The 16,729-nt window shown below is 36.7% G+C and overlaps 1 protein-coding gene and 1 pseudogene across 1 annotated transcript in view; one reads left to right on the top strand and one right to left on the bottom strand.

The window, feature by feature from the left end:
- The window catches only part of TDRD5 (tudor domain containing 5), a 110,257-nt gene that overhangs the window by 10,603 nt on the left and 82,925 nt on the right, over window positions 1-16,729 (bottom strand). The window contains exons 14-18 of the mRNA XM_064370799.1: window positions 15,077-15,277; window positions 14,435-14,593; window positions 12,289-12,453; window positions 3,373-3,555; window positions 2,200-2,340 (exon numbers count right to left, since the gene is read on the bottom strand). Of these exons, the coding sequence (XP_064226869.1) occupies window positions 2,200-2,340; window positions 3,373-3,555; window positions 12,289-12,453; window positions 14,435-14,593; window positions 15,077-15,277 (849 nt within the window). The remainder of the gene's footprint in view (window positions 1-2,199; window positions 2,341-3,372; window positions 3,556-12,288; window positions 12,454-14,434; window positions 14,594-15,076; window positions 15,278-16,729) is intronic.
- On the top strand, window positions 5,023-7,257 carry LOC110567741 (keratin, type II cytoskeletal 8-like; annotated as a pseudogene).

The following is a 16,729-nucleotide window of genomic DNA, read 5'->3' as shown; positions in this document are numbered from 1 at the left end:
TACCTGATTTCAAAACTTATTAATTAGCTAGAGTAATCAAGACACTGTGACACTGGTAGAGGAACACACATACGGACAATAGAGTTGAGAGTCCAGAAATAAACCCACTTATTTATGTCAGATGATTTTCAATAAGGAAGCCAAGACTATGGGAAAAGAATCCTCCTTTCAACAACCAGTGCTGGTACAGCTGAATGTCCACACACAAAAGAATAAAGTTGGACTCTATCTCACACCATAAAAAATTAACGCAAAATGATTCAAGGACCTAAATTTAAGAGCTAAAACTATAAAATGCTTAGGTGAAAACACAGGTGTAAATCTTTGTAACCTTGGGTCAGGCGATGGCTTATTAGGGGATACCAAGAGCTCAAGCAACCAAAAAATCTATTGGAGCTTATTTAGAAAAAACTTTTGTGCTGCAACGGGCACCATTAAGTGAAAAAAAAAAAAAAAAAAAAACCAGAATAGTAGAAACTTTTGAAAATATATCTGGTAAGAGACTTGTATTTTCTTATTACATCTGAATAAAAGGAGACAACCTACTTTTAAAATGGGCAAAGGATCTGAATATCTTGTCAGAGAAGACACATTGCCAATAAGCAAACAGAGACACCCAACATCATTAGCCATCAGAGATATGGAAATAAAAACCATAATGAGACACTGTTCATATCTACTAGCAAGGCCATAATCAAAAGGACAGGCAATAAGCGTTGGTGAAGATATGGAGGACTGGAACCCTCATACACTGCTGGGGGGAATATAAAATGGTGCAGTCACTTTGGAAAACAGTATGCCAGTTCCACAAAATGTTAAAAGTAGAATTACCATATGATCCAGAAACTCCACTCCTCAAGTTACATATCTAAGAACAACTAAAACATGTTCACACAAAACCCTGTACTTGAACATTCTCAGCAGCATAATAGCCAGAATGTGAAAGAAGCCCAAATTCCTACCAACTGATGAGGATAAGTAAGATGTGGTATATCATAGAAGGGAATATTATTCAGCCATAAAAAGGAATGAAGTACTGGTTCATGCTACAACAAGGATGAATTTTGAAGACATTATTAACGCTAGGTGAAAGAAGACAATCACACACACACAAAAACCACATACTGTGTGCCATTTAACAGAAAACAATGTAGAGACAGAAAGCAGATTAGTAAGTAGCTGCCTAAGGCTGTGAGAGGACGGAGAAAAGAGTATGACTGCTAATGGGCATGGGTGGTGTTTTTTTTTGAAAGGGTGATGAAAATATTCTAAAATAGACTGTAGTGATAGCTACACAGCTAGCTGTGTATCCAAAAAAACGTTGAATTGTGCACTTTAAATAGTGAATTATAATGCTCTATCAATTATCTTTCAATAAAGCTTTAAAAAAAAAAAAACTACATGAGAAAATATAAAAGCCTACTTCATCCTAAAACTAAATTCATGCTATTAAGTAAGCTACATTTCTGGAAGAGACCATTCTATGAAATACAGAATGACTTTATCATTGCTGTCATACAAAGTAACCACAGTCTGAAGGAAATGTGTCACTTAGAAGGTTCATCTTCCCTAGATCCGGTTTTCAACAAGTCTTCTAAACTTACACTCTTTATTTTCAATGTAACACACCAAACTAAAGAGGCCTGGCAGCCAAATTTCATGATTCACACAAACTGCCCTGTTGTTTTCAGGATGCTTGTAATATATTCAAGAAACATGAAACAAACAGATTCTATGCCAGGATTACTGCTTTCTGCCAAAGCAATGAGAAAGAAGAAATTAATCTAGATTATGTGACAGATAAAGAGCTTACAATTACGACTAAGTTATAGAAAAATCCCAATTTTCTACCTCCCTAAGAGAGGTTTAATCATTTTTAAAAATTCTAGGCTCAGGATTTTCTTCTGAAACAATAAGGAATTATGTTAAAATTCATTTAAAAATCAACATACATTTTATGTATATGTAATTCTACAACTGCTAGGAGAGGGGTCATTAACCACAAGTATTCTGGGGTGCAATTCCACTCATAACTCTAGTACAAAGCCCAAAAACTCAAATCTAACATAAACAACAGCTACAGCAACCTATTAAGAGCAGGGAATATCAAAATATGTAAACTGAGACAATTTTGCTTTCTAAAAATCAAAGGACTTCCTTATGCAAACCTGCCCCCAATAACCTGCATTAGACATTTACCTTTTGAATCTTGTTTGTGCCAGTATTTTTTTCTTGAGCACCCAATCCTTCTGGTTTATGAACTACTTTTGTTCCATTTACAAGGCCTGAAGGCTGCCAAGAATCATCCCATGTATCTTTGGGTGTAGAAAAACACCAATCCTATAATGAAAAAATGGCAACAATAGACTGAGATAAAGTGCCACATGATCCAAAAAGAGGGTAACTTGGGCAAGATCAATGCAAGAAAGCAATGCGTATTAAACAAAATGGTATTTATTAACTTTATCAGTGTGACTTTCCTCCTTGCTTTATTGGTCCATACCCAGTATCTTAAACTCTGAACACATGGATCTCCAAAATAAACACAACTGTTTTGTAGTCTTTTCTTTAATATCTTTTTCATGGCTAGATTTTTTTTCATGATCATCTAGTATTTAAACAGCACAGACATGAAGGAGAAAAACTTCAGATATTTCTTCTTATAGCCAGTGGGAAATATATTTTAAATACATATAGTTTGTCCTAATATTAGCAAATATGCTGACTCCAGAAATCCAGAGGTTGTATTACAATGCTAAAGCAACAACAGTAAAATTTAGAGAAAATGGTTTCTTTATTTAAAGATCCTAAGGGCCTTGACTAGGGGCTGATAAAACAAAAATCACAATGATTAAAAGGAGGGATATGCAAAAATAGGCCTATGGTATATTGTCCCATGATGAATCCTCTGTCCCCCTACATACCACTACCATTTTTTTAAATCATGTATTCTTTTGAATTATGGCCTGATAAGTCCTTTCAAATTCCAGAACAGATAGCTTTCTTGAGACCTAGAAAATTAAATCAGTACTCATTGCTTTTTTTTTTTTTTTTTTTTTTTGAGAACGGGTCTTGCTCTGTTACTCAAGCTAGTGGAGTGGAGTGGGATGATCTTTGCTCATTGCAACCTTCAGTTCCCAGGCTCAAGCACTGATCCTCCCACCTCAACCTCCCAAGTAGCTGGGAACACAGGTGCACATCACCACGCCTGGCTATTTTTAGTAGAGACAGGGTCTCACCATGTTGCCCAGGCTGGTCATGAACTCCTGAGCTCAAGTGATCCACCTGCCTTGGCCTCCCAAAGTGCTAGAATTACAGACTTGAGAGGCGGTGCCTGGCCTGATTTGCTTTCTATTTTTCCAAGGATCTAACCTTCTGTGGCATTTCTTTACATGATGAATACTGATTCTTTCCACCAAGGCTTGCAGTAAATAGACGGGAGGCAGCATCACCTCTTTTTCCCATCTTAGCCTGCACAGGTAACCAGTTCTCATCCCAAATATCATCACCTATGGTCACTGACTCCAGGCAGGGCATACCAGTGGGGATCTCATCCTAAAATGTAACAGAAGACAAAGAAAAATTATCATTTACAGTTCCTATATGAGCACATTTTAAAATTTAGGTTTTATAGTTTTTTCCTGACTCCAGGTAAAGATGACAGTTTGAATACACAATTTATTACTTTCCCTCCTGAAATGCCACCAAAAGAATAATATAGAGATTTAAGATATAATCTTTATAGTCAAAGAGAACAGAAGAGGAGAAAGCACAATCTACTTTCTGGGAAAAGGAAAGCAGACAAGTGACAACTGATTAAGCAGTCCTGAGAAGGTGGAATCCTGAGCTTGTGGTGAAAAAATTGAGAAGCAACCCAAATCTATACCATATATACCTTAAAAATTCAGAACTATATACTACAAGGCTTTTGGAATTGAGGGAGTAAAATGGGAAAGAAAACAAGTGCACTGGCTGAAAGTCTGTGTAAGTAGGACTTAGATCTCCAGATACTCTCCCCTGTTCCAAGGACTCAGGCAACTACATCTCCTCTATCTGCCAGAAGACCAGAAATATTCTGGATGGTAAAACTGAGGATGAAGCAAGCATAATAAAAAATTATTAAGGAATGAAATGAAGGTGTTTATAATGAATATTGAGATCCCTGGCCCTCTTTTGAATAGCAGAACAGAAATGAAAGAATGCATGAACTGAAGACAGATCCATAGAAATTATCAAATCTAAACAAAAGAGAAAAAAAGATTGAAAACAAAAACAACCAAACAAAAAATCCATAACATTGCCTCAGGGACTGTGGAACAATACCAAAAGATTTAACATCTGTGTCATCAGAGTCTCACAAGGAGAACATAAAGAGCATAATGCAGAAAAATAATTTGAAGAAATATGGCTGAAAAATATCCAAAATTTGGTGAAAGACATACATCTACAGATTCAAGAAGTTCAACAAAACCCAAACTGGATAAACCTAAAGAAATCCATGCCTAGACAGAATCTACTCAAGTTGCTGAAAACTAAAGACAAACTATCTTGAATGTAGCCAAAGAAAAATAAAACATTACTTATAAGGGAAGAAGAGTTTCAATTACTGTGGATTTTCCATCAGAAACCATGAAGGCCAGAGAGAAGAAGAAGAAAACTGTTAAAGTGCTAAATGAGAACATCTGGCAACCCAGGTTTCTATGTACAGTCAAAATATCCTTCAAGAATGAAGTAATAAATATACTCTCAATAAAGAAAACAGAGAGTTCATGGTCAGCAAATCTACTCTAAAATAAATGTTAAAGGAAGCTCTTTGGACAGAAAGGAGATGGTATCAACAGGAAACCTGGAACATCAGAAAAAGAAAAATCAACAGAAATGATAAATATCTGGATATATACAATATTCTCCTCTTGAACTTTTAAAGAATATTTTTGAAGATGGAAAGCAAAAACTATAACATCATAAATTGTCAATGATTAATCCACATAAATTGTCAAAGATGTAATATATAAGATAAAGATGGCAGAAAGGAAGAAGGAATGGGTAAAAGACTTAAATAGTAGGGCAAGACACCGACATGCCAAAGTGGTATAAGTCAAGATTGACAATTGTAATTCCTACAGTAACCACTAAAAACACTATACAAACAAATATGATAAAAAACATAGTAAAGTGGAATACTAAAAAATGTTCAAATAACCTAAGAGAAGGCAAGAGGAAGCAAATGAATGAAAATCAGGGAACAAACAGAAAAATAAACTGGGAGATCTAAAATAAAAACATATATATAACCAAATTAACATAAATGGTCCAAACATACTAATTAAAATTCAGATTGTCAGAGTGGATTAAAAAATAATCAAACTAGGCTGGGTGTGGTAGCTCATGCCTGTAATCCCAGGACTTTGGGAGGCTGAGGCGGGTGAATCACCTGAGGTCAGGAGTTTGAGACCAGCCTGACCAAAATGGAGAAACCCCGCCTCTATTAAAAATACAAAATTAGCTGGTGTGGTGGCACATGCCTGTAATCTCAGCTATTCAGGAGGCTGAGGCCAGAGAATTGCTTGAATCCAGGAGGCAGAGGTTGTGGTAAGCCAAGATCACAGCATTGCACTCCAATCTGGGCAACAAGAGCAAAATTCTGTCTCAATAAATAAAGTAAACAAACAAACAAACTATATGCTGTCTCAAGGAATTTCAAATACAATGATACAGGTTAGACGTAAAAGGATGAAAGCAGCAGCTTCTCTGGTCCTTCTGGAATCTCCATCTGGTTCAGCCCACCTACCTCCACCATGTCTATAGTCCTACAAAGTGTCCACTTCTGGCCCTCGGGCCTTCCTACACAAGTGGGCCCGGTGCCCACATCAGCTCCTTGAGCCTCCCCCAAGTGGGCAGCAGCAGCTTCCGGGGTGGCCTGGGTGCAGGTTATGGTGGGATCAGTGGCATGGGAGGCATCACCACCATCATGGTCAACCAGAGCCTGCTGAGTCCCCTTAACCTGGAGGTGGACCCCAAGATCCAGGCCGTGTGCACCCAGGAGAAGGAGCAGATCAAGACCCTCAACAAGTTTGCCTCCTTCATTGACAAGGTAAGGTTCCTGGAGCAGCAGAACAAGATGCTGGAGACCAAGCAGAGCCTCCTGCAGCAGCAGAATATGGCTCGGAGCAACATGGACAACCTGTTTGACAGCTACATCAACAACCTTAGGCGGCAGCTGGAGACTCTGGGCCAGGAGAAGCTGAAGCAGAGGTGGAGCTTGGCAACATGCAGGGGCTGGTGGAGGACTTCAAGAACAAGTAGGAGGATGAGATCAGTAAACGTACAAAGAAGGAGAATGAATTATCCTTCATCAAGAAGGATGTGATGAAGCTTACATGAACAAGGTGGAGCTGGAGTCTTGCCTAGAAGGGCTGACTGATGAGATCAACTTCCTCAGGCAGCTATAGGAAGACGAGATGCGGGAGCTGCAGTCCCAGATCCCAGACACGTCTGTGGTGCTGTCCATGGACAACAGCCGCTCCCCCGACATGGACAGCATCATCGCTGAGGTCAAGGCACAGTATGAGGAGATCGCCAACAGCAGCCAGGCTGAGGCTGAGAGCACATACCAGATCAAGTATGAGGAGCTGCAGACACTGGCTGGGAAGCATGGGGATGACCTGCAGCGTACAAAGACTGAGATCTCTGAGATGAACTGGAACATCAACTGGCTCCAGGCTGAGATTGAGGACCTCAAAGGCCAGAGGGCTTCCCTGGAGGCTGCCATGACAGATAACGAGCAGCGCGGGGAGCTGGCCGTTAAGGATATCAACGCCAAGCTGTCCCAACTGGAGGCCGCCCTGCAGCAGGCCAAGCAGGACATGATGCAGCAGCTGCGTGAGTACCAGGAGCTGATGAACGTCAAACTGGCCCTGGACATTGAGATCGCCACTTACAGGAAGCTGCTGGAGGGCAAGGAGAGCCAGCTGGAGTCTGGAATGCAGAACATGAGTATCCATATGAAGACCACAAGCAGCTATGCAGGTGGTCTGAGTTCCACCTATGAAGGCCCTCACAAGCCCTGGCCTCAGCTATGGCCTGGGCTCCAGCTTTGGCTCTGGTGCGGGCTCCAGCTCCTTCAGCCGCACCAGCACCACCAGGGCCATGGTTGTGAAGAAGATTAAGACCCGCAATGGGAAGCTGGTGTTGGAGTCCTCAAAGTCCTGCCCAAGTGAAGAGCTGCAGCAGCCCCTCCCAGCCTGCCCCTCCTGAGGCTGCCCCAGAACCAGGGAGGGAGGCCCCTGTGCAGGGGAACATGGGGAAAAGGAAACCCACCTGAGGCTCAGCCCTAGCCCTCACCCCACCCACAGGGGAGTTTACTGCCTGGGGACCCCCCTTGTCCATGCCTCCAGCTGCAAAACAATTTTTTTTTTTTTTTGGTCCAAAATAAAACCTCACCTAGCTCTGCCCACCCCTCCCCCTCCAAAAAAGTAAAGGGATGGAAAAAAGTATACCAGGCAAACACACACACACACACACACACACACACACATGCGCGTGCACGAAAGCTGGAATAGCTATACTGATATCAGATTATGTAGACTGCAGTGCAAAAAAAGTAATTGTGAATAAAGAAAGACATACCATAATGACAAAAGGGTCAATTCACTAAGACATGTAAGAATCCTAAATGATTAACACCTAATAATACAGCTTCAACATGCACAAGGAAAAAAACTGGCAGAATGAAAGGAGAAATATACAAAATCCAAGATTATAGTTATAGACTTCAGCATTCTTCTCAGTAATCAACAAAACTGGTAGATAGCAAGTATCAAAAGAACTCAGCAATACCACCAATCAACTGGCTCCGACATTTATAGAACACTCCACCCGACAACAGAATATATTCTTTTTTCAAAGGCACATGGGCATTTACCAAGCCAGATATATCCTGTGTTGACAAAACAAACCTTAACAAATTTAAGGAACCGAAATCATACAAAGTGTGTTCCAAGGCCATATTAAACTGGAAATAAGTAACAGAAAGTTAACGTGAAAATTTCCAAACACCTGGAAATTAAACAACACACTTCCAAATAATTCATGGGTCAAAGATAATATCTTAAAATGTTATAAAATATTTGAACTGAATGAAAATGAAAACACAATGTTCATTAAATTTCCATCTTAAAAAATAGAAAAAGAAAGCAAAAATAATCCCAAAGAAAATAAAAGAAAGAAATCAATGAACTTGAAAACAGAAAGACAAGAGATAAAACCAATGACACAAAAGCTTATTCTCCGGGAATGAGAAGTTCATTAAAATGGATAAATTTCTAGTAAGACTAACAAAAAGGGGAGAAGACAAATTGCCAGTATCAGGAATGTAACAGGAGATTATCACTGGAGACCCTGCAGATAACAAAAAGGTAATAAGGGTAATATAGAATACTATAAACAATGTTATCCTTACAGTTGACAACTTAGATGAAGTGAACCAATTCCTCATTTTATAACTTAAATGTCACTTCTTCAAAAAACACAAAATACCAAGACTAAACTAAGCTAAGATAGTTGATTTGAATAATCCTGTATCTATTAAAGCAATTGACTTTATAATTTAAATTCTTCTGGAAAAAAGTCTCCAGGACCAAATGGTTTTATAAGGTAATACCAAACATTTTAAAAATTAACTTCTCTCCCTGAAAAAGAACCTGATTTTATGTAATCTTTTTCAGAAAACAGATGAGCGAATACTTCCAACTCATTTCATTGGACAGTATCACTCTGTACAAAGTATACGTCAATCAACAAAATGTGGTATATATACACAACGTAATACTATTCAGTCTTTAAAAAGAAGGTAATCTTGTAATTTGTGACAAAATGGATGAACGAGGAGAACATTATGTTACATGAAAGAAGCCAGACACAGAAAGACCAATATCACACACCATCTCACTTATACGTGGAATCTGAAAAAGCAGAGTAAAATAGCGGTTACCAGAGGCTAGAAGGTGGAGGAATTGGGCAGATGTTGGTCAAAGGACACAAAATTTCAGTAGACAGGAGGTTAAGTAAGTTCAAGAGATCTGCTATACATCTTGGTAAGTTCAGTTAATGGAGATCTACTGTATACTTAAAAACTGCCAGAAGAGATTTTTTAAAACTGTTTTCACCCCCAAAAATAACAAGTATGTGAGGTAATACATATGCTAAATAGCTTGACTCATACATGCTACAATGTATACATGTATTGAAACGTTGTACACCATATACACAATTTTACTTGTCAATTAAAAAGCTAAGAAAATAAAGATCCACACAAACAAAAATAAATAAATAAAAAAGAAATACAATTCTATGTAATCTTTACCAGAAAATAGCAAAGGGGGCAACATTTCCAGATTCATTTTATGAGGCCAGAATTACCTAGTACAAAAACCAAAGACAGAAGAAAGCCACAGACCAGTATCTCATAAAAACAGGCATCGATTTGCAAATCCTAATTTGCAGACAACACTACTGATATAGGAAATCACAAAAGGAATCAACAAAACACCCCCTAAAATTGATAAGTGAGGCTAGCTAGTTAAAAACTAATTTCTATATACTAGCAATTAAAATACAAAAACTGGGGAAACATTTATAATAGCTCTCAAAATGAATGAAATATGTAGGTATAAAACTAACAGAACATGTACAGATTGTATATACTAAAAATTCTAACACTGTTGAAGAAATAAAGGAAAACCTAAATAAATGGGGAGATACACCATGCTCATGAACTAAAGTATTAATTTTCCTCAAAATTATATAACGCAACTCCAATCAAAATCTCAGGCATAGAGAAGCTAATTCTAAAATTTACAAGGGAAGAAAAAGGAACCAAAATATTTACAACAATTTTGAAAAAGAAGTATAAAATAGGAATCATACTACCAGATTTTAAGAGGTACTATATAAGGCTACAGTAATCAAGACAATGTGGTAGTGATGAAGACACATAAATATAGGTCACTGGAGAAGAACAGAGTCTAGAAATAGACTTACAGAAATATAGACAACTGATTTTTGATAAGCCTTCAAAGGAAATTCAATGGAGACAGGATGGCCTTCTCAACAAAGGATGCTGAATCAATCGGACATCCACATGTGACAAAATGAAACCTGACCTAAATTTCATGCTAAATTAACTCAACATGTCTTGAAACTGGAAACACTGTCCATAAAACAAGTTGGTATGTTAGGTTTTCTCAAAATTAAAAACTTCTGTATGAAAGACACTATTAAGAGAATGAAAAGACAAACTACAACTGGGAGAAAATCACATTATTTGACAAAGAACTGGTATCCTGAATATATAAAGAACTCTTAAAACTCAAGAGTAAGAAAACAACCCAATCAAAAAATGAGGAAAAGACTTCAATAGACATTTCACCAAGAATTGCATATAGATGGCAACTAAGCACATGAAAAGATGTTCAACATCATTAGACACTAAGGAAATAGAATTTACAATCATGCTGTGATACTACTACACACCTATTAGAATGGCTAAAGGAAAATTACTAACCATGTCAAGTGCTGACAAAAAAATGGAGCAACTAGAACTCATATATTGTTGGTGAAAATGCAAAATGGTACAGTCACTCTGGAAAAAAGTTTGACATACACTTATCACATGATCCAGCAATCTTACTCCTGGGTATTTACTCTAGATAAATGAAGCTTATGTTAACACAAAAACCTGTACGTGAATATTTATAGCAGCTCTATTCATAAATACCCCAAACTGGAAACAATCCCAATATCCTTCAATAGGTGAATGGGTATATAAACTGTGGTATATTTATACTATAAAATACTATTCAGCAATCAAAAAGAACATATTATTGATACATACAAGAGCTTGGATGAATCTCAAAGGTACAGAATTATATTGAATGAAAGAAGCCAGTCTCCAAAGGTTACAGACTGTATGATTCTACTTACATGACAGTCCTGAAAAGGTAAAACTAGAGTGACACAAAATAGACCCCAGACCAGTAGCTAGGAGTTAGGGATATGGGAAGACTGATTACAAAGGGGTAGCACAAGGGAGTTACTTTAGATGATGGAGCTGTTCTCCATCCAACTGCAGTGTTGGTTATACAAATCTACGTATTTATTAAAGTTGATAGAATAGTACAACAAAAAAGTCAATTTTACTATGTGTTAATTTATTATAAAAGAAAAATATTAACATGAAAGAAAATAAAAGTTATACAAGGAAAAAAAATGATGTAATAGTATACTATAATACTTGGCCAAGCTGTGAAAAGCATTTACATAGTCACTGTAATGTAAATATTAAATAGTAATCTGATGAAAAGTTTAATATACTAGATCAGTAACATGGTAAGGGGAAGGGACAAAAAGGTTATGTTTGTATGTGGTGCTGGTAAGGTGATGAAAGAGAACTAAACCCTCATCTTTGATAGTGGAAAATCCATAGATACTTAAAACTGAAAAATCAGGAAGTAATAACATGAGAATGTTATTTAATGAAACAAACAGAAGTAAATTCCAAAAGCAGCTAAAAGAGAGAAACATGGATGCTCTGGGAAATAGGAAATGTAGGGGAAGGGGTCATGGGAGATCCTAAGTTTTGGGTACATAAACATTTGATTTAAAAAAAATACATCCTCCAAAAAAGTTGTAAACATTTGTCCCAGTGGGTTTTTCATAATATAATTTCCCGACTAGTTTCTAATCATTGTATAATTCTTGAAGACCACCCCAAGCCACAAGATTATTAACTAACACATAAAAGCCAGATATCTTTTTTGTGATCAAGGTTATGTTGCTATAACTTTGGTCTTAGTTAGTATGGACAATTTTTAAAATTTTTTTTGAGACAGAGTCTCAGTCTATCACCTGGGCTGGAGTGCATTGGCATGATATCAGCTCACTGCCACCTCCACCTCCTGGGTTCAAGGATTCTCATGCCTCAACCTCGTGAGTAGCTGGGATTACAGGCACATGCCACCATGGCTGGCTAATTTTTTTGGTTTATTTTGTAGAGACAAGATTTCATCATATTGACCACGCTACTCTCGAACTCCTGACCTCAAGTGATTCGCCCACCTCAGCCTCCCGAAGTGCTGGGATTACAGATGTGAACCACTGTGCCTGGCCCAAGAATTTGTAATATTAAAATCAGTGGGGTTTAAAGAAAGTTTATGGCAGTCCTATTCACTTATGAATTCAGTGTATTATATTAATTACATATTCAAAGACTAACTTTCCTTCACCTACCTCATTTTCTTCCTTCAGATCCTTTGGCTCTGGGTTGGACCACTTTGGATCTTCTTCAAAGCTCTTATTGCAGGTTTTCAAAGAATCAAATTCAGAATCCTTTAATGGCTGCTCCTTTGACTCAGATTTCAGATGACTTAAAGACTTTTCATCATTAATATCTTGCTAGTAAGTATGAAAGAGAATTACTTTATTTTTCAATATTACTGCTGTTTCCAAAATCTACATGCCTATACATTTTGGGATGAAGTTTTTGCTACATTGTTTTGCATAATACAAATGCAACATTATTTTATGGCTTTATCCATCATGATCCTAGGTCTTCCCATCCTGCTATGCTAGTTCCAGCCAACGAATGTCCATTGAGCCCTTATTATGAAATGTCTACAAGACAGCTCTGTGAATACAAAGATGAATGCAATAGATTCCAGCTCTAAAGGAACTAAAATATATTGTGGGAAGACCTAGAATCAGTCTTCCAAGTACAGCCATTACAAAAATATGAACAAAATATTACTGATAGAAGAGGACATCTGAGAAGATGTAATGAAGAAGGTAACAAAAGATGAGTAGAAATTCACAAGGAACTGGGTGTAGAGGTGTACATGTGTGTGTAGCATATGGGAGTCTTAATATGTCAAAGTACAGACTCGGGTGGGATAGTAGCGTTTTAAGCCCTTTCTCTTTTGCAGAAAAGATCATTCTTATTTCATTTCCAGGATAAAACTATGTTTATTTGAAGACACTAACAGAGTGATAGGATATTCTAAAAATAGTAAAGGTTGAATTCAATTTACTATTTAAGAATGAGGAAATGTAATTCTTTTATTCCAGTGTTAATGACTAAGAAAAATTCAGGCTTCAGAAAGTGTTGGGCATACAAGCTTCATTAATTTTAACATTAACTAGAAATCTAAAATCTTTATATTGTTTTGAACATGCAGTATGAAACATCTGTACATATATTTCATAATAGGTTAATCTCCTAGTAGTCAAAATGCCCTTTATTCTAACAATTAGTAAATGTCTACTTAAAAAACCATCTCTATAATTTTATTTTCAAAGTCAGATATCTAAAACACACTAAATAATACTTTTACATTTTATCCAAGAAAATAAAAAGACATTGTATCAATGAAACAAAACATTTTGGCCTTCAAGTTAAACACATCCTGTATTCTTAGCCCAGTACCTGTTGTCATGAGGAATATAAGACTTGGAGGACATGATTTATTTGCTCAAGAAACATCAAGTTCTCACTATGTGCTTCACTTTCCTTTTACAGACTGAATATCCCTTACCCAAAATGCTTGGGACCAAAAGTGTTTCAGAATTTGTATTTTGAAATATTTGCATATACATGAGATATCCTGGGGGTAAGACCCAAGTCTAACATGGAATTCATTTATGTTTCATATCTATGTAATATGCATAGCTTGTAGGTAATTTTATATAATTTTTAAATAATTTTGGGCATGAAACAAAGTTTGGACTGCATTTTGTCTACAAACTGTCATATGAGGTTAGATGTGTAACTTTCCACTTGTGATATCATGTCAGCACTTACAAATTTTGAGATTTTGGAGCATTTCAGGTTTTGGATTTTTGCATTAGAGATGTACAACTTGTCTTTATAATGAAGATATGCAAGTACAAACCTGGTAAGTTGTTGTAAAGATTAAATTAGTTAACACATGTGAATGCTTTTAACAGTGCCTGTCATGTGGTATAAGTTCAATAAATAATGCTGTTATTCTTATTACTATGAGCTGAAAAAATACATAACAACGATACTATAATATTATTACTGTGAAGGGAGGAATTGCTGAAAGTTTATAGGAAAAGTAAGAAACAAGAATACTCGAAGAACCTGTGTACTGCAGAGGGAAGAAGTATAGCATTCAGAGTCAGTGTAGTGAAGTCACAACTGCACAAAGGCAGCAATGGGCTTAAGCATATGAGAGCAGTTGTTCAGGAGGAAGCACGACTGAAGTAAACATTTAAGCCAGCAAATAAAGAGACAAATTGTTAAGATCACTGTGCAAAATTTCCAAACTTTCCAAAATTTGGAAAGCCTTAGTTTCTTCATCTAAAAAATGAGGATTAAAGTAAAAGAATTATAATAGTATTTGCAAAAATCTCTTACCAGGATATGTAACTCACTCTCTTTTGACTGTGGACTTATCATTCGGTCTTCATTAAAATAGTGCTGCTGGAAAGGATAACCCAGTTCTGTCAAAACAATGTCCTCTGGCCCTCCACTGGATTTCGTGTATAAAGCTAAAGGGTTGAGCTCACCGAAACCCTAAGATTGAAAAAAGAAAAGGGATAGTTTAATTTACATGACCAACAGAAAAAAGGTCAGAAAGTGCTTAATAACTTTCAAATGCTATGCAAGTATATTATCTTCTGAATTTTAATAGTTAAAAACGTCTCTATATTGACAGTTTTGTTTGAAAAATTATCAACCTAACAGTGAAATGGATATCATTATCGATAACTGCAAAACAGGAGTGTTGTTCTCTAGGACAATTTCAGAGAACTAAATATTTTTAAATTATTTATTTAAAATAAAAATATTCACATTTCAAATGACAGTCAGTCAGATGCAGTTTTTCAGTGGTCATCTGAAAATTAAGAGTGCTCTGCATTAAAAAAACAGGAATCTCATGGATGTCTCTAATTGGTTAAAGAATAAACCAAATAAACTTCTTTATTAAATTATCTTATACCTTGAAGTGGTGAAATTAAACAAACTATATTACAAAATACATTCAGACTACTCCACCTTAGAAGAGACATTTTCTCGGCATACAATAGCATGGCCCTCTGTTCTTAAGACATGATGGAAATAGATATCTTCGTTTGAGGATGTATCACACAAAAAAATGTTAAGGATGCCATCTACATATTCATCCACTACCCCCACTAATGGCTTCAAACCACACAACTTTTGGAACTGCAGAATAGCTTTTAATGTCCAGTGTTCCTGAAATACAATCAAGATATTGGATTCAGGTGATAGATCTAAACATGAATTATAGTAACCATATACAACAATGAATTCTGATGAACTAGAGATTTAAATGGGAATAAAACCATAAAAGTACTAGAATAACACATAGGAGGATAATTATGATTTAGGGATAAGTCAGAATAAAGGAAAAATGATTAAACAATGTGATTACTAAAAAAATTTAAACAATTATGTGATACAGTACTTGCATTTTCAGAAACCGTGAGTTAGATTATTAGACCAACCCTCCCATAGAAAAGAACTGAAAATCCTAGGTAAAAGAATTATTAAATATATCCAAAAGGCAACAAAGAACTGACAAACTTGAACAAATTGACAGGCCAAAATGGAAGGGAAAATGGGAACTACTTTTGTCTTAAGGGTACCTGCTAATCCAGGCAATCTGAAATTTGGTTTTGATAGTCAAACAAGACAGATATCAAAGACAGGGTCCACCTATGGTGAGGAGTCTACAGGAGAACTTTCCTTCATTAAACCGAATCCCTAAGGAGATAACACTCTCAGGGTAAGGGAGGAAGGAAATAAACTATCCTTCACAAGGATTTGCAGCTCAATTTTCACATCACTAGGGTGATCTACACATCCTCAAGTTGTTAAATGGTCCCAAACTGGTATATTTCTAGGCATCTGGCAGAAGCATACATAAATCCTCTCTGGAGGTAGGCAACCTCAGCCTGTACTATTCAACCATTCTTACTGTTAATTTTTCAAAGACAATAAGCAGTATATAGGCAAAGATAAAAAGCATACAGGCCAAGCGCAGTGGCTCACGCCTGTAATCCCAGCACTTTAGGATGCCAAGGCGGGTGGATCATGAGGTCAGGAGTTTAAGACCAGCCTGGCCAATGTGGTGAAACCCCGCCTCTACCAAAAATACAAAAATTAGCTGGGTGTGGTGGCGTGCACCTGTAGTGCCAGCTGCTCAGAAGGCTGAAGCAGGAGAATCACTTGAATTTGGGAGGTGGAGGTTGCAGTGAGCTGAGATCACGCCACTGCACTCCAGCCTGGGTGACAGAGCAAGACTCCACCTAAAACAAAAAACAAAAAACAAAAAAACAAAGAAACAATGGATCAAAAAAAGAATAGAAACAATATAACAAATCCTCAATTTTAGATATTTTAATTTCTAGAAAAATTATAAAACTTACTATGCTTAATGCCAAAAAACTCAAATGAAAAACGGTTTAGCCTGAAAGCCTCTGCAGAAATTAGCAATCTAGAAAAATTTATGTAGCAGAACTAAGAAGTTTTAGAAAGTAAAAACATAATAACCAAATTTAAAACCTCTTATATCAATTCAGTAACAGGTCAGATAGAATTAAAGATTAAACTGGTAAAGTATGAGGTATTTTGGAAAAAATTTCCCAGAATGCAACATAGAAAGACAGATGTAAAACACAGCAG

The sequence above is a fragment of the Aotus nancymaae genome, unplaced genomic scaffold (assembly GCF_030222135.1).
Source record: "Aotus nancymaae isolate 86718 unplaced genomic scaffold, 86718_ANA_hifiasm-v0.15.2.pri h1tg000108l, whole genome shotgun sequence".
NCBI lineage: Eukaryota > Metazoa > Chordata > Mammalia > Primates > Aotidae > Aotus > Aotus nancymaae.
The sequence above is the reverse complement of the archived record's forward strand: the minus strand, read 5'-3'. Positions and strand labels throughout refer to the sequence as shown.